The sequence below is a fragment of the Melozone crissalis genome, unplaced genomic scaffold, assembly GCF_028551555.1.
Source record: "Melozone crissalis strain CALT ecotype California unplaced genomic scaffold, PUWL_Pcris_2 ptg000006l_1, whole genome shotgun sequence".
Classification (NCBI taxonomy): domain Eukaryota; kingdom Metazoa; phylum Chordata; class Aves; order Passeriformes; family Passerellidae; genus Melozone; species Melozone crissalis.
This window is the reverse complement of record NW_026535784.1, coordinates 12,735,336-12,753,177: the sequence shown is the minus strand read 5'-3', so window position 1 is coordinate 12,753,177 and position 17,842 is coordinate 12,735,336. Positions and strand designations below refer to the sequence as shown.

At 40.9% G+C, this 17,842-nt stretch overlaps 1 protein-coding gene across 2 annotated transcripts in view; it reads left to right on the top strand.

Moving 5' to 3' along the window:
• Positions 1 to 17,842, top strand: part of AFAP1 (actin filament associated protein 1) — a 110,881-nt gene that overhangs the window by 47,515 nt on the left and 45,524 nt on the right. For both annotated transcript variants that reach the window (XM_054295525.1, XM_054295524.1), the window contains exons 2-3: positions 3,164 to 3,292; positions 8,332 to 8,429. In XM_054295525.1, the coding sequence (XP_054151500.1) occupies positions 3,166 to 3,292; positions 8,332 to 8,429 (225 nt within the window). In that variant the 5' untranslated portion in view covers positions 3,164 to 3,165. The remainder of the gene's footprint in view (positions 1 to 3,163; positions 3,293 to 8,331; positions 8,430 to 17,842) is intronic.

Below are 17,842 nucleotides of genomic sequence, written 5' to 3'. Positions count from 1 at the left end.
TCCCTTCCTAGAAGTGAAGGTTCTCAGCAAAGAAATTAGGTGACTGTGGCATACAGTATTCTTTAGTGAAGAAGTGAAGGCAGAGCTCCCTTCCAGCCTATTTACAGGCCCCTGCCATAAAGAAATCAGGAAACATGGCATTGCAGAGAAATATCAGTGCAGTAATATATGCAATTACTAATTGCAATTACTAACAATAAATATGTCTGTAGAACTACATGAAAAATACACATTTCTTGTACTGCATACTGATGAGGTTTCACAATGATTGTCTAGATTGTATGGTAATGATAGCTTTTGAAAGCATATATCATATCAAGTAACTATTAAAATATTCATATATTCTATAACTAAAATGAACAATATTAATGCATTTTATATTCAAAGCATACTTAAAAGCTGGAGACCACTATACACAGAATGGAGTATACATCTTGTCTCTAAAGTTTATAATTTGAGAAAAAGATAAGAGCTGATTATTTGGGTATTAATTTTTTCCTTTGGTCATATGGACTTTTTATTTCTCCTAGAGTCTTGTGATCACTTACCACTTTGCAAATCTGAACCTACGCCTTTGTGCTTCAGAAAGCTGTATGCTGTATACATGTTGTTTCATAATTTGAACAACTCTGGAAGTAATAGGGTTGTTGTGAAATACTTTGGATTTCTGACAGATTTCTAGAGAGCTTAGACAGCTACAAATATGATGGCAAAAAAAAATACCATTGTAGCCATGGGATGTTTTTCATGAGCTGCATTGTGAAGCAACACAGACAGTTTTCCTGTCATTTTAAAAACCCTCTTTCTGCCAATATATTGTGAAAATCTTTGGGAAACATAGTTCCTGAAAATGTGGGCAGTTTATGCAATGGCAGTACTACTGCTCAGTTGGATAAAAGAATATCATCACCAAGAAAAACTTGGGCAGGGTGGAACTATATGTACAAATGAATAGACTCTTTGAGAAAATTAAGGGCTAAGGGTCTGGAGCACAAGTCTTAAGGAGCAGTATCTAAGGGAGCTGAGATTGTTCAGACTGGAGGAAATGGGATTCTGATTGGCCATTGTCTGCAAGTACCTGAAAGGAGGTTGCAGGGAGGTGGGTGCCAGTTTTTTACCCCAGGTCAAGAGGAAATGCCCTCAGTTTGCACCAGGGGATGTTTAGGTTGGATATTATGAAAAATGTCTTCTGTGAAAAGATGGTCAAACATTGGAACAGGCTGCCCAGGAAAGTGGTGAAGTCACTGTCCTTGATAACCACGTGGCTGTGGTGCTTAGGGACAGGGTTTAGTGGTGTACTTGGCTGTGACCGTGTTCACAGGGGTTCTTGGGTGAGGGAAGAGACGAGGATCTGACTCCATGTTTCAGAAGGCTTGATTTATTATTTTATGATACATATTACATTAAAACTATGCTAAAAGAATAGAAGAAAAGGTTTCATCAGAAGGCTAGCTAAGAATAGAATAGAATGGAATGATAACAAAGGTTTGTGGCTCGGGCTCTCTGTCCGGTCCAGCTGGGCTGTGATTGACCATTAATTACAAACATCCAACATGGGCCAATCACAGATCCACCTGTTGCATTCCACAGCAGTAGATAATCATTGTTTACATTTTGTTCCTGAGGCCTCTCAGCTTCTCAGGAGGAAAAATCCTAAGGAAAGGATTTTTCATAAAAGATGGCTGCGACACTTGACAGTGCTGTGGTTGGACTTGATGATCTTAAAAGTCTTTTACAGCCTAAATGATTCTATGAAAACACTTGCCCAAGCATACTTCTTCAGGGATTTCTTTGTTGAGATGTTTTCATGCCCTGGTATTGCTGACTGGCACATCTTCTGTTTGTTGGCTTTTTGAGTTTTTTGGCTTTGCCAGATCAGTCAGAGCATAGGTACAGTCTCCAAATGCATGGGAAAATCTGCATTTCTTGAAGACAAAAATAGGCCAGGAGTCCCTTGCAGGAGTAGCTGACATCTGTGGGATAAAGCAAATGCACCTCAAACAAGGGTTGTTTAAACATCCTGACACATTCTCAGAATTGGAGGAAAGGATTTCACATTCACTTGGGTAAACAATTGTATCAGAAAGGTTTTAGGAGTAGGGAAGAGCTGGTAAGGGAGTAAGCAGCAAAGAATGTACCTTTTAGAGGTCTGAAGGGGCTTAGCAGCAGTTGCCCAGTTAGGCCTGGAAAAGACTGTAAAAACAAATGTGATTAAGTAGAGAAAAATTTAAGTGGAGGCATTTTGGAATGAGGATACAAAACTATAAATAGTACATCCCCTTAAGCAAAGGGACCAGAGAATCTCAGAATTATGAGAGAACTGAAGCATGAAAGTGTGGTTCAATATCATGGGTTTCCTCAGAAACCTGCTGAAGAGATCACATGATCAGGCTAACAAAAGTGTTTGTGTGTATGGTCTGAGCTACTGCAGTTCTTAGGATGATGCAAGACTTTAGGGATAACTTCAAAGGAAAAAAGGAGAACTGTGCTTATGAAATTCATTGATAAAAAATTGAGAAGCACTGGGAATAGAGAGAAGAAATGTAATTTTTTCTAGAGTTGGAAAGCTTTGAGATCTGGAATAATAGAATAGGATGAAATGTGAAATGCACAACATGGAATCTGGGGAGTGATAAAAAAACATGTGAGAGATTGGGAGCTTGTCTTTGGAGATCATAAAAAAGAAAAATCACTGCAAAGAAATGAGTACCTGCTCTTACCACAGCAAACAGAAGAAAAAAGATGAAGGAAAGATTCATTAAAATACCAGTGGTGTCTGGAAGCTTTACCAAGCCTTAAATTTTTTCTGCTGTTAGAAGTTTTGCAGTTTGTTAATGGGAGGGGAACCAGAGTGACACAGATAGAAAAGCCAGGGGCCACCATTCCTGCACATAACTTGTCTGGTGCTGGCTTCATTGTGCGGCATGTGAAAAGATATGTCTTTCAGTTTGGAAATAAATCTTATAAATGCCAGCAGCGCTCACTAATGGATTATTCTGTTGGTTCTTTAATGTATAATAATGTTAAAGTTTCTTTTCATCAGGGACGACCATACATTTTTAAGAAATACTAGAAAAAACTACGAATGTAGATTAATGAGAATTAACTTTTTTTTTCCAATGGGACTTTTCAGAAAAAGTAATTATTTTCTTTTGTCTTTCAGCCATGGAAGAGTTAATAGTTGAGCTGCGCCTGTTTCTTGAACTTCTGGACCATGAATATCTAACTTCCACTGTCAGGGAGAAGAAGGCAGTAATAACTAACATTCTCCTGAGGATACAGTCATCAAAAGGTCAGTGCTGGGGTGTGTTTTCTTGCTTGCAGAATGCACAGAATAAGTCTGTGCTCAGTGAAATAACTTTTAAGAGCTGAAGACAAGCCCTAAATTGAAGCAAGACAGAAAGACAGGGTGAAGCCAAAGTGTAACTTGCCTGAATGCTTTGCTTTGTGTCCAGCAGTGAAATACAGCAACAGGCACACTTAGGAATTACTGCCTAGGTAGAAAGTTTTCACTTCTGCTGGTGGAGTGGCTGCTTCATTTAATTTGTGCCAGTAATGGTGTTTGTGAGTGTTGATGCCAGGGAGTGAGTGCTGGCCACAGCACTGTTTCATCTGTGTCAAATGACCCAAATCCATCAAAAGCCCTGATACTGAGGTGGAGTCTGGTGCATAACTGATACAGGAGTGCCAAGCCAGAGATAGGAAATGGTTGTCAGAATGTTTGGATTGCATTTTGCAATTAGACTCACTTTCTTGTTTTTTTCCTATCTAAAACCATTTTTATTGCACAACTTCTTGTCTCCATCAAGATTATGGAACTGAGTGCAGCATAAATGATTCACTGTGTACAGGAACCTTTCCACAGGGCTTTGGTGAGGAACATTCCTCACTATTTTTTCTAACAGTACCCTTATATTTTTTACCACACTTTTCTGTATGCAGTGACATCTGGACCCTAAGACCTCTGTCTCCACTTCATCTGACAGAAGTACTGCCAGTGTAAGCCCCCAGTTTAGATTTTTGAAAAATACCAGAGTTTTTTGAAGAAAAATGCCACATTGTGAGCAGCTGTATTTCTCTTGATTTGTTTCTTCTCTGGTGCTAGAAAAATGTGGTCTTGTTTGATGCAGTGTTGCCCCCTTATTAAAGAAACTGTTTTTTTCTGTGGGATTCAAGTCTATGGAGATCTTTAAAGTAATGATTGTCCTCTTTTCCATTTCAACATTCTTAAAGACCCACCACTGTTTCTACCTTACGCTAAGAGAACGAGGTAGATACCAATTTCTCATATTGTGGAAGGAGTCTTCAAACTCATCAAAATATAGCAAACTCCCCAAAAATCTGTAGAGGTGAACCTGCAATTTATGTTTAGAAACATAAATATTTTACTGGCATGCAAAATAACCTCAGCAATGCTGGGCTGACACTGCATGTTCTTCTTGCAATCTTTACAACTAGATGTGTTAAGAAAAACATTTGACTTGTTCTAGAAGTCAGGTGTCATTCTTTTGCCAGCTTTGAAAACATGGGGAAAGATTGTCACATTCTTTCTTTTGGGATTGTGGATGGTGTTCCAGGACAAAAACCCCATCATTTCACAGTACTGAGTATGTTTCTGGACTCTAGAGCTCAATTATTTATGCTGTTAAATTGTGGAGTGATGCTTGCATTGGTTTGGCCTGAGCAGACTTGTGTCCTCCATCAGTTCCTAGGCGTGATGTGGGAGTTTGCTTGGGCAAAGATCTGCTCCCTGTAGACAGATGAAAATCACTTTGAGAGTGAGAGGTCTTAACTGTGTGAATATCAATTTCAGTGTGCCAGGGCACCTTCCTGGGTGTGTCCAGTCCATGTCTCTACATGTGGTGACAGATAAGAAGACCGCAGAACCATAGCTTTCCACAAATCAGCACCTACCATTTAGGTTTTAAAGCCTATTAGGCTCTGTAACAAGATCCATTTCATCCAATTACAGGTTCTATCCATCACCAAGATCCCTATGAGATCCCTGTTTTAAGTGGTAGGGCTTTGCTCAGTGCAGTTGTTACTGGAACATTTTACTCACCTCTAGTGCCTTCCTTCAAGGAGATCAAATGTAGGCATTTCAAAGAAAAGTTGTAAAAGTGATTAAAGGATCCAGAAATACGCCTTCAAATTAACCAAAATGAGGTGTCATAATTAATCTTTATTTAGAAAAGTAGTGACTGAGCGCAAGCTCCTAGACTTACACAAGAGTAAGTGCAATGGCTGAGTGCTTGTTTCAAAGTGGAAATAAAGCACCTTCTGAGCATTGGAACTATGAACTAATGGAAGAACTTAGCAAGAGAACTGCATGCCATTGCTGGCATCTTATCAAAATGGAATATTTTGCTAAAAGATATGCTCTAGTTCAAACCAGAGTTAAAGAAACCCCATAGTTCAGTTAAATAAGAGATCATAGGACTATGCTTTATATATCTATAAACTTTAGTTTATGTAGTTGAGTGGAATTTAAGCCAGCATGGCCTCTAAAAAAGCATCCAGTTTCTCTCCCCAGGCTACTCATGTATTGCCTCTTCCTTTCTGCTAGCACAAACATTATTTGCTTTGTTTTGCTGGTTTAGTCCTAACCAGTGTCACTTCCCTGGTCTGGTTCATCCTAAGGCCACACACATGCTTATGCTGGCTCAAAGGAGAGGTTGGGGCAGGGACAGGAACAAGGCAGGGAAGAAGAGGAACTGCCTCCTTGGGAGCTCTGCCATCACATCCTGGCCTGGAGCGTGTGTGGAGCTACCCAGAGAGTCATGTACTTTACTGGAGCCGACCCTGCTCCTTTTTTTATCAGTCATAACATTCAGTACTCCCATCCCTTTGAAACTATTCATCTCTTCATTAAAATTAAAAGCAATAAAAGATGCATAAACCCACAGTACTCTGTAACTAAGATGAGCTATCATTTGGAGTCTGTTTTTCAGATTGTTGTTTTACTCCACCCACACAACTCCACGAGAGCTCTTGGGTTGCTGGCACAGTTTAAGAGGCTTGAGGACTATGCTGAGTTCAAGCTCTTTAGTTGCATTTGCAAAAATCAACAGGGTGAATCCAACAGCATTTTCTGATTGCTGTAGAAAACCATGTAAGATCAATGGGGAATGGTGATGATGGATCTGGGAACTGGCTGGCTTTGTTAGAATGTCTGGAAATGAACAATTATGCTTTTCTTTGTAAAGGTGTGGAAATTATAGTGATGGGCTGGAAGTAAAACACTTTAAACTGAGTGAGTTCTTACTTGGGGAATTCTTTAGAAATCTTTTGCCTTGTTTTGTTACATCTACCCTAAATGAGCACTGTTTTCTTCATCTACTATCTATCAAGCAGAGAGAACTGGGCCAGGCAGATGTGTTCTTCAGGTCGTAGCTGCTTGGCCTCAACTTGCCCTGCATCCAAACTAGTGGTTACTCTGAATAGCTGGCAAAACTATAAACCTTATTTTTCTTCCTGAGCCTTGGCATGCCCAGTGGAGTGTAGGTCTGAAGAAAACACTTGGCATTTCATTCTAAAACTCAAGACTTTTTTCTAACAAACAAAGACACAAAGAGTTTATTTTGGAGTAAGAACTGTTGCTGGATTTAGTCATTAAATATGACTGTCAGCACTGCGTGTTTTCCTTAACACGATCTGATGCCCTAAACCTGTTGTACTCCTTTTGCAGTATAAATTGGTAGAAGAAATTAAATGTTAGAGCAGGTTCTTGTTAACATACACATGAAAACTGGGGAAAATAGTTTTATAGAGTCAATAGTATTTACTTGGAATAGTTTTGGGGTTTTTTCAGTAAAAATCCCTTCATATATGACTTCTGGTTGTTATGGAAAGCATGGGAGACTTGGACATGGATGGAAGTTATAATATGGACTCACCACTCATCCTATGTGAAGAGCAATGAGTGAAAGTTACACTGGAAAAAAAGAAAAAAGGAATGTTTCCCAAGACTAATCACTCTCTTGATTTGTAGGAAGAAAGAAGAATCTGTAGTCTTTGGAGACAGTTTAATATATTAGTGTTGTTTTTCAACCCATGACTTCACAGCCAGTGGGACTGGGATATTATGACAAGAAACATTTCATCATTGATTACATTTTTGAGAATTACATGATCTTCACCGAAAGGCATCCATTTGACTGTGTAAATATATATTTTAAAAATGCAACTAAACACTAGGAACTAAATTCCATCTGGGGTTAAGCAGGGTACAATCCATGGTCTGAATGTTTGCCAGAACATTGAGGAGATGCACCCTAATCTTCTTTTGATATTTAGAAGAATAAACAATATCCTGTTTCTATGAAGAGAATTCAACTGTGATTTAAATTATTGTGCCAGAAACACAGAGTGAGTCAGTCCTTCCTCTTTTCTCCTGTGAGGGAGATGCAACAATGGCACAAAAGACCCTCAAAGCAGCTTTCACATTCATTCTCTTCCCTTATCAAATTCACCTGGAAAACGACGAGGTTATTAAAATAAAAAATTAGTAAAAAGGACATGGTGGGAAAATATGCTCGGTGTGCATTTCTGTTAATGGTGAATTGGTTAGGGCAGTGTCCCTCAGCAGTGCTCCAGGCTGGGGTGTCGCAGCATCCTGTGCAGCTTAGACTCACACCACGGCTCCCTGATCAGAGGTGGTGGTGGCAGCAGGGTCCCAGGGAACATGGGCAATGTGAGCTTGGCCAAAGAGCTGTCACCATCACTTCCAGGAAAAGCAGGCAGGTAGGGGCTCTTCTTCCACCCTCTTCTCCATTCTTTTGGCATGAAAGATGGTTTGGGCTTGTTTCTCCATGATGGCCTTGCCCATCCAGAATGTGCCATGGAAACAGGTGTTGATCATCTCCATTGCAAAAAGGCAGCTGGTCATGTACTGCCCACAGGCTGTGTTTTATTCACTGTGTGGTGCCACTGGGATGTTTTCAAATGTGGCATATTCCCCCAATAAACGTTTTTATCTGGCAGGCACCTGGCAGCGTGTTTGAATGTTGTTCAAGTCTTTGAGTTTGAGATGGATGGGCAGTTCAGAATGATTTCCTGTTATTTTTTTTCAGTGTCTGGTGTTTGTTGATCCAAACAGCATATATGTCATTATCATATAGAGCAAGTATGTGTTTGTTCTGCTTGAATAAATTCCTGAATTCCCAGCATTCTTCCAGTCCTGCCTCAGTAACTGCACTTGGGAGGTAGGCTGTGATCAGAACTGCATGCCAGATTTCACTGTGTGACAGTCAGACATGGGAGCCATGTGTGGAAAAAATACCCCATTTGCATCCACCAAGGTACTAAGTGACGTTTGTTGCTCTTCCACAGGTTTAGAAATAAAAGAACATGTCCAGAAGCAAGAAGTTGCCAACAGTTTGCCGGCGCCTCCTCAAATGCCTCTGCCAGAAATACCTCAGCAGTGGCTGGTGAGTGTTATATTTAATGATATAAATATATATAAGAGAGAATGCATTTATGGTAAGTCCTAAAAGAAATGGTTACAAGGGAGAAGAGCCTGCAGGTCCAGGGAAATAATTATTCCTCTCACTCTGCTTTGGTTGAGGGAATTCGGTTCAGCCTGCAAAAGAGAGATCAAAAAATTGCCTGTGGTGAGATAAGCTTGGGAATAGGTCACCTGCAAAGGCTGTGGAATCGCAGTCCTTGGAGATTTTCAGAATTCACATGGAAGACTGAGCAACATAGCCTTCATTTCAAAGGTAGACCTGTCCTGTGTTGGAGGTTGGCCTAGCCAAGCTCACAGGTCCCAAACAGTTTCTTACACTTTTATTGGTAACATTTCCTGGAGCAAGCCTAACGAGAAGACTCTTTTCAGCAGCTGAAAAATGAAAATACAGAGTTTTAAAATTAAGGAAGAATACTTCCTTTTTTATGAATAAAGGCTTTAGACTTTATTCATAAAAAAGGGAGTATTCTTCCTTCATTTCATGGTGTTGCCTTTCCTGCCCAGTCTCTGGGTAGGAAATTCCCTTCAGATCAAGCAGATGCACTGACTCTTAGAGGTGTTTATAGCAAAGATACTGATTGAGGTCTGTAATTCCGTCCTCCAGTTGGGAGCAGCTGTCTTGTTATAGAAAAAAACTGTAAACAAGTTTCAGTGCTTCTCTCGTAGATACTTTTCAGTAGATATGATGAACAAAACATTTTCACATTTTTTTGGAGAAGTGTAAGCATATCATGGTTTAGCCTGTTGAAGTGATACTGATAAAGTATCCATCTCTTTATTCTTGGGTGGGAAATTTTGTGCACAATGATAAGGACCATCCATGGAGATCCAGGTTCATTAAATCAGGAAGCACAGATGCAGCTTACAGGGCCAGAGGAAATGGATGGCTGATGTTTTGCCTCATTTTAGAGTGGTGTTTTGTTAACACATTTATGCCTGGGCCTGAGGGATATATAAGCATCTTATGAACATAAGAACTAATATATGACATGGAACTCCTGGCTAGCCTTTTATAAAATGCTGTGGACTGCAGAAAAAAATAAAAAACAGAGCAAACATTTATTGTATGGAATACCTTAATCTTACTTTCTTTCTAAGCAATGCCACCTTTAGGTTTGTGACAGTAGATTATTTATGCATATATTTAATGGATGCAAAAGAAGTGTTATTAATATTCAGTGAAACTTAGAGAATTCATTTCACAGTTAACAGTGCCAGAAACTGATTATTTTTATTTAATTCAAAATACATAGAGCATAAATTACAAGGGAAAGGGTTCAGAAGAGGCAGGAAAATTATGCAAAATGAACATGCCTTTGAAATCTAGACTTCAAGTACTTCAGGTTTCATAAACTTGAAACCAACTAAGATCCTCATTCTTTTATATTTGTGTAGGTTCAGTTTGGCTCTGAGGATTCAAGTTGTTTTTCTTAGAACAACCCATCTCCTTTTCCTTTCTCATACACTAATGTGTAAATTCCCCTGAAGTTGGTACAGCTGCAGCAAGTTAAATGGTGTGAAGTATGAATTAGGTCCAGGAGGTCAGCTCTGGTTTTTGCAGTAGTTAATTTTGGATTTTTAGTAACAAAAATATTTCTCTGAGATACTGTGGGAATTACCATGGAAGTTGACACAGTTAGAGCTGGCTGGTCTGCAGTGTGGTGTTCCCTTGTTGAGCCTGGCAGAGTGGAGTTTGGACATGGCCCTCCCTTGTGATCTGCCTGTAACACTGTGGATGTTTTCACCTTAGTTAATTCATCGAGTTTTTCCGTAGTGTTAGAAGCTGATTTTTGCCAGTGTTTCTGCAATTGTGTTGCTGCTGTCAGGCAGTGGTGGATTTCATCTGCCTTTCAGTGCCACTATGAGATGAGCCAGGAGGTGTCCCAAGTCTCTCATTGTCTTGCAGTACCCAAATACAGATTACAAGTGGTGATATTTTAATATGGTATCACATTGTAATTAGTGAAAAAGATGACAGACTGCTGCTGTCTTGCAAAAGACCAGGAGGAATCTGAACAAAAAGACAAAACCATCAGCTTTTTGTCCTTTGAACACTGTGGTAAGCTCAGAGCCCAGTCTTACTTTGACTTCTTCTCCTGAAGTCACATTGATATAGTGGAATTGGTCACTATATAATTGATAATTTCTTGGAAACATTTCACTATTAGGTGTCTCTTTATTAAACTCTTGTTATTATTGATATGTTCAGAGACTGTCATCTTTCTTTTCATACACAGGATATTAGTGACAGTGACCAAGATCTAATCTCTCATCCATCACTGCTCTTGCATGGTGATTTGCAATGCATCCTGAATCAATGGAGTCCTAAAAATTTGTAGCTGATGCCAAACTCTATGAAAACTGTACATAATTGCAGTGATATAAATACTGAGCTACCTTTCCTTGCCACTTTTCATAGACTGTGTTTACATAGCTGAGTGGAAAAAATTCCCTGGCCCACCAGAGGCTGGAATATCCTGTTGCTGGTTGCCCTTCTTCACGTGGCAATTTGGAAGTCATTCTCCATGGCACCTCTTTTGGACAGCTATTCAGGACAGAAGGTTTTTTCCACTTGCTAAGTAACATCTAGTGATGGTCTCAGCCTCCAATGAAAACACTTTGTGCTGATGGAGCATAGGAATTTACTGGAGGTGGGAATCAATAACTTCAAATAAACTGTACACTGTTTAAAATCTCTGGGTTTAGCCCATCAGTTATTGAATGTGATGAAAATTAAAGGTTCATTTACACCACTGTTTCTCTTCATGTCACTCACGGGTTTCTGCATTCAAAAATGTTTAGTCTGAATTGATGTTTAAGTTTCTACTTATGTAAAGATGTGTGGGTGGGAAGGAATTCAATACTCCTTAAAGTAGTGCCAGGAGCCAGAATTACGTGTGGGCAGGTGCTGTGCAAGGTTTCCTTTGTAAATCTGTAAATAGACCTGCGTATTTGCTCAGGCCAAATCTTTTATCGGTTTTGTTATTCATCAGCCCACGAACTAAGAGTATAAAATTCATTTTATTGAGACATACTGTTAATAGTTTAAATGGAGTCTCAAGTTATTAAAACACATTAGAGCCTGGAGAGTTTTCCTGGACTCAGTGGGCTTTGAAGGGACAAAGTTGAGGGACAAAGTTGGGCCTTAGGTATACTTGAATTAAGAAAATCACTAAGCACAGTCTCCTAGTAATTCTCTTTTGTATCCATTTCCTTGGCTGCATCTGGTCTAGCAGACTTTCTGTGAGGTATGGAAAGCTCAAATCCCCTCTTGCTTTAGTCTGTGTGTGCGGCTCCTTTAGCTGGCTGGCAAGTTAAATGCTGCAGATAAAGGATGTGAGGGGTAAGGGCAGCTCTGAGACCCTCTGCAGAGCTGAGACACCTCTTGTCTGGGTGCTTTACTCTGAGCTTGCCAGCAGGAATGCAGTGCCAGCTCTGAGGCTTTGTTTGGGTCACTGTGCAGAGCAGGAGCTCACTGTGTCAGAAATGGAGTCCTGTTTAATCTTAGTCCTTCTGGATGGGCATACAGAGAATTAACATCAGGAAGGAAACTTGGACGTGATGGGTGCCCACGTGCCCGCCTGCCCTTCATGTACCAGGTCCTGGAGGTCTGTCCATCTCCTCCCCATCCCAAGGGGCAGCTGCTGCACAGCCCAGGCCATTGGCTGGACCTGTGCAGGGATCTGGGGAGACACCCCATGCAAAGAGCTGGTCCAAAATTCTGGTTCCAGCATGTACTTCACCCATAGAAGGGACTTCATCAGGAAGGCAGATCAGTGAAAAAGCAGGAGGTAGTCCAGATATGCTGGATTTGACTTTGCTGTCCAGAAGGTGCAGCTGCAAGTGCCACCTTAGATGGGACTGCAAGTGGGATTCCCATTCCTTCAACAGACATCCTAGGCAAAAGCTCCTTTAAGTTCTAAGGAGTCTTTGAAAACTGGTTTTTTATCTCACAGGCTGCTCCAATTGCAGCCTGATCTAAAGCCTACCTGAAAGCCCGGCAGAAAACTTCCACTAAATTACTTTGTGAGTTCCAGGAGCTGGACTTGATGATCCTAGTGGATCCCTTCTAGCTCAGCATATTCTATGGTTCTGTGGTTCCTTCCTGAACCTTCTCACTGCCAGGGCTTGCCTTCAGCCTGCCTCACCCACCTCTACATCAGCAGCTGCATTTTGGCTTTCCCCTGCTCCTCACAGGCACAAGCACTGCTCCATGATGGGTTTGGAGGAATAACACAGCCAAGGCTCTGTGCATGCTTCAGAGTGCTGCTGGTGGTTTAACACCTGGGATCCCATCATTGCACCATCACCAAGCTGCCTTGAAGAGCATTTTCCACCGAGGCAGTGGGATAATATCCGCTGTGTCCCGCTGCTCAGATGTGCCTGAGGATTCCTGGCATGAATTAGCCGCAGCATGACAGTGACAGAACACTTCTAGCCTCCAAGCATTTGGTTGCCATGTTACATCTGACAGTTGGTGATTTCATTGCTCTGTGCTGTCCAACAAAATCAAACACAAACAGCACACTTAGCTATTTTGCATGATTTTCACAGTGAAATCAAGTGCGTGTTTTGTTTTTCTTGGAATATTGACAATTTAATAATTATTTAACCGCAGCAAATGTTCAGCAAAATTCCAGAACCCTGCAGATATGAATCAAAAGAATGGGTCATCTTCCTCCAACCCACTCCTGCACAATACACATTCACTCTGTAGGAGTGCTTCATATAAATGCGTTTCCTGTTGTGGGGAGATCATTTGACAGCCTCCCTTTATCTGGCTGCCTGTCAGGTAAACTCTTAGATATTTACTGGGAAATGCTGAAATGAGACAGTGTCCTTGGAGAAGAAGAAAAATCACCTGGAAATTGAAAGGATTCTTGAGGTGATATATCACTAATTAAATTAATCATTCTTTGCATAGCAAACAAAAAAGTGACAGTTTTTAAGCCTTTTCTAAAGTATGCCTTGAGAAAAGTCCCACGACAGAAACAAGGGGTCCATGTGTCAGGTGGGTATTTGGGAATCTCTGTTTCATCTCCCTTTTTCTTCTTACACTGAAAAACAGTGTTTATTATTCTCTGTTTCTCTTTAAAGATGATCTTAAGACAGTATTAATTTTCAGGTTCTTTCCTTCCTGGAGCAGAGTCAAAGGAAGAGTTGAAAGCCATAAAAATAATTTTAACAAATATTCATTTGTTTCATTCAGAGCTGGCTATACCTTCAGCTTGAACAGGTCTGAGCAAGTTCTTCCATAATGAAGGAACAAGGAAAGAGACCTTTTTAAATTATCAGTGCAGTTACTCTTACTGCAGACAATGATAAAATATTAACCCCTTTCATAAACCAGCTAAAATTTATTCACTAGCACTTAGGTTTCTTTAACCCACTATTTCAGTTTTAAAGATGTTCCACATCGTTTTTTTAACCCACTGTTTCATTTTTAAAGTTGTTCCACTGGCAACTGTTCATTGTCAGTCTTTGTCTGTGTGTTTAAGTAGGTCCTTTTCCCTTCACCATGGTATGTATGCTTCAGATATCCTTTGTAACCCCAATCATATTTCCCCTCAGCTTTCATTTCATTCCACTGTGTATAAGAAAAGCTTTGTCAGTTTCATTCTGAGCTATGGTTCAGTGCTAGGGAATGATATCAGTATTTCCCCGAGCACCTGCTATAAGGATCATGTACTTTGATCATAAGTGACCAGAACAGCAGTCAGTCAGTCAGTCTGTCTTCTGGACATAGAATCAGAATCATTTAGGCTGGAGAAGACCCTTAAGATCATTGAGTCCAACTTTTTGCCTAAAGCTCCCAGTAAACTGTGTCCCCACATGCCACATCTGTGTGACTTTAAATAGCTCCAGTGGTGGTGACTTCACTGCTTCCCTGGGCAGCCTGTTCAGTGCTCTGCCACCCTTCTGGTGAATACATCTCTCCTAGTATCTGAGCCTCCTCTGGCATGACTTGAGGCTGTGGCATTTGTCCTGTTGCTTGTTACCTGGGAGAAGAGACTGACCCCACCTGGCTACAGGCTCCTTTCAGGTGAGGGACAGGGTCTCTCCTGAGCCTCCTTTTCCCCAGTTCCCTCAGCGTCTAAGACTTGTGTTCCAGACCCTTTCCCAGCTCTGTTGCCCTTCTCTGGACTCACTCCGGCACTTCAGAGTCTTTCTTGTTGTGAGGGGCCCAGAGGGATTTGAGGTGTGACCTCACCAGTGCTGAGTACAGGGTGACAATCCCTGCCCTGGTCCCGTTGGCCACACCATTGCTGATCCAGGCCAGGCCATTGGCCTTCTTGACCACCGGGGCACACTGGGATTGTGCAATATAATATGTCATAGCATAAGGAATAAGGATGAAGAAATGTATGCCACCTCTTTTTTGTCCAAGCAATATCTTCCAGGACCCTCTAGTTGCCATTTCTGTTTTCCACGGCTGAGGTTGGTGAATTATTGTTGATGATTTATTTCACATTTGCAAATGGTACCACAGAGAAGTTTTAGTTAAAGCAATTACCTTCTCAGTTAATTTATAGTATACCTTTATAGCAATACACATCACCATATTTCAAAACTTTCCTCATGTGTGAGCTGCCAGAATGAGCTGTTCTCAGCTGCCTTTAGTTGGAATTTACATTTAAACTGCATGAGTTAGAGTAGAATTGAACTCTTTTACCAAATTATTTTTATGATCCTTGTGAAGCTATTTGCCTTTTTGTCTTTAACTAGATACTGATGATCTTTGACCTTCTTACAAGAAAATTACTAACTTGCTAATGGCACAGATTTTGTAGGATATTGTCCCATCATTTACTGTCGAATGCTCGCACTTCTGACCTCAGGTTTTCATTTCTTGTTTCTATGCTATACCTGTCCATAAAACCCCATCTCTGTGTTTATAGTTAGGGGTCAAATTTTTTTTTTTTGCTTTCCTTATCATGCTCATTAATGTTATGGGGAAGGAATTAGGCCAGTAAGGACCAAGTCTCCTCTTGTTGTAATTTGATGCAATGCTCAGGCCCTTAGACAATATAGTTCCAGTGGAAATGGCATTGCCTACACTTGTATTACTGTACTGCCTTGTCCTCACTGTCATGTCACACACTTGGATGAGTTTATTTACTTCTGGAAGAGAAAGGTGATTTTGTCTTTTCTGGGACATACAGACACTTCTTTGAGCACAGTCAGAATAAACAACTCTGAGAGCCCCATGCTGCTTAAAATTCAGATTAATCCTTCTCATGTAATATGTATGAAAGTGTTCCCTAGCATTAATTAAGGCCCAATTCATTTCTTGGTACACACAGACCCTTTGCTTGACATGAGTCAAGTCTATTGTTTTGTCTGAGTGATGCTTCCAACTGGCTGTGTAATAATCTTTTATTATAAATTATGAATGATACAGAAATACCTTGTTTTTGTTTCTGGCTCATTCACTTTCACTTTTAATTATTTTGTTAGATCTTCTGTTCTTTCCATTGAGTCAGGAGTTTATTTTCACTCCAGTCTTCCACAGAGTTTGAGTGTAACTCTTTCCAGCTACCTGTCTTTTCAGTGGTGCATTCCATGCTCCAGTCTTTTTGGTTTTATTTACTATCTCAAATAATATGTATGTAATTACATACAGCAGCAAGAACTGAGACAATTTGTGTCTGGACACGGACTGACAGTGCCATCAGAGGTGCAAGAACCAACTGGGTTTTCTGCTCGGTCAGTAGAGTAGAAAACTTGGTCCTCTTCATGGTCATCTTTGCCTTCCTGTTTCTTAGGTGAAGGGGTTATTCAGGTATGTGAGCAGGTGTGTTGTACCTTTTGAAATAGTAGTTCAGCTCCTGGTGAGGTACAGGTGTAAATGCCAGACAATCTTCAGATCAAACTGTGGAGCCATAGGACGCCCTGATTCATTCTTTAATGTGAGCAAGCCTGTTCAGATCTCTTTCCCATCATCAGGCTGTGCTCTCTGAGGCTGTGATCTGTTTGTAGTCACTGTCTAAGCACTTTTCCAGTGATACCTTAAATTAGGCATTCACCCCCGAGTCAGCAGACACGCTCTCAGGCTGTCAGATGTTCCTCCACTCCCTGGAGGGCAGCGTGCCAAGTGTATGCCTTCTGTTCCTGACCTTAAACCTGCTCAAATCCCTGTTCAGGATCACCTCCTAAGGAGAAGCTCCACTTGAGCTTATACTCATCCTCTGTCTGGTGATCACTTGCACTTCTTTCCCCCTTGCCCTCATCTGTTCAGCACTGCAGGAGCCGGTGAGTTGTCAGAATTCAGGACATCCCTCTGGCTGTCCTGGATGGCTCGAACCCCTGCCAGGGGGCTTAAGAGGCCTTGGCACAGAGCCCAAGACACCTGTTAGACTTTGATTATGACCCATGGAAAAAATTACCAACCTTATATGAGGATCTGCAAGCCACGAAAGTCTAAGTAGAATAATAGTTCGTTTGTCAGGGGCTGAAAAATAGATTTTTGGGGTTTTTAGAATGGGGGTTCAGGAGGCAAGATGGAGGAATCTGGGCATGTCCAGCCTTTCTCCTTCTTCTTATTCTTCTTCTTCTTGACCTCCATCTTCTGCTGTGATGGTGACACTTGTGGATTGATTTAAGGTAGAAGTTCACTGTTTAACATAGGTGATAGGTATTGCTGGGCCTCCCATCATGTCAAAATCTGGTTGTTGTATTTTCAGGGAATTCCTTCTGGTTTTTCTTCCTGGTAGCACCGGCATTGTGGAGGTGTGTGCTGTAACTGCATGCGCAGTCAGAGATGGTCAGGTGGGACTACACCAACAGCCCATCATGTGGCCCTGTTACCCCCCTTCTGGTGGGACTGACAGGGTTACTCCATTCCAAAAGGTTGAGCTTTATAGCTGTCTGTCTGGTTTTGCTGCCTTTTGTGCTCAGAAGCTGGGAAGATAAGTTGTTAGACTTCCTTCACATTATTTGGCTCCTGGTTTTGTGGTCTCCAACTGACAAGCTCAGAAATAACAAACTTAGAATAAGAAGCAGAAGTCAAATGAAGAATATTTCTCAGCTTTTCCTTGTGTACCCTCAGGATAATATTGCACAGCTTAAAGTGATCTTAATGTCCCACAAAGTCAGCACGTTTGTCCTGAATAAATCCAAGGTCCATCCAGGTCCTCAATTGCTGAAAATTAATAGTGAATTCTCTTTAGCAGAACTTTGAATTATTTAAGGGCTGTCATACCAAGCACATGGCAAGTACTAATGCCCACTTTCCAACCCTTACAGTGTTACAAGAAAAGCCTGGTTGAAATGTATGCTCAGTAATTTTATGAATTGCATTTTACCCAGTTTGTTGGTTCATCTTGCTTTGTGGGCATCCATTTCTGCACATTTTAGGGAGTTAGGGATCATAGA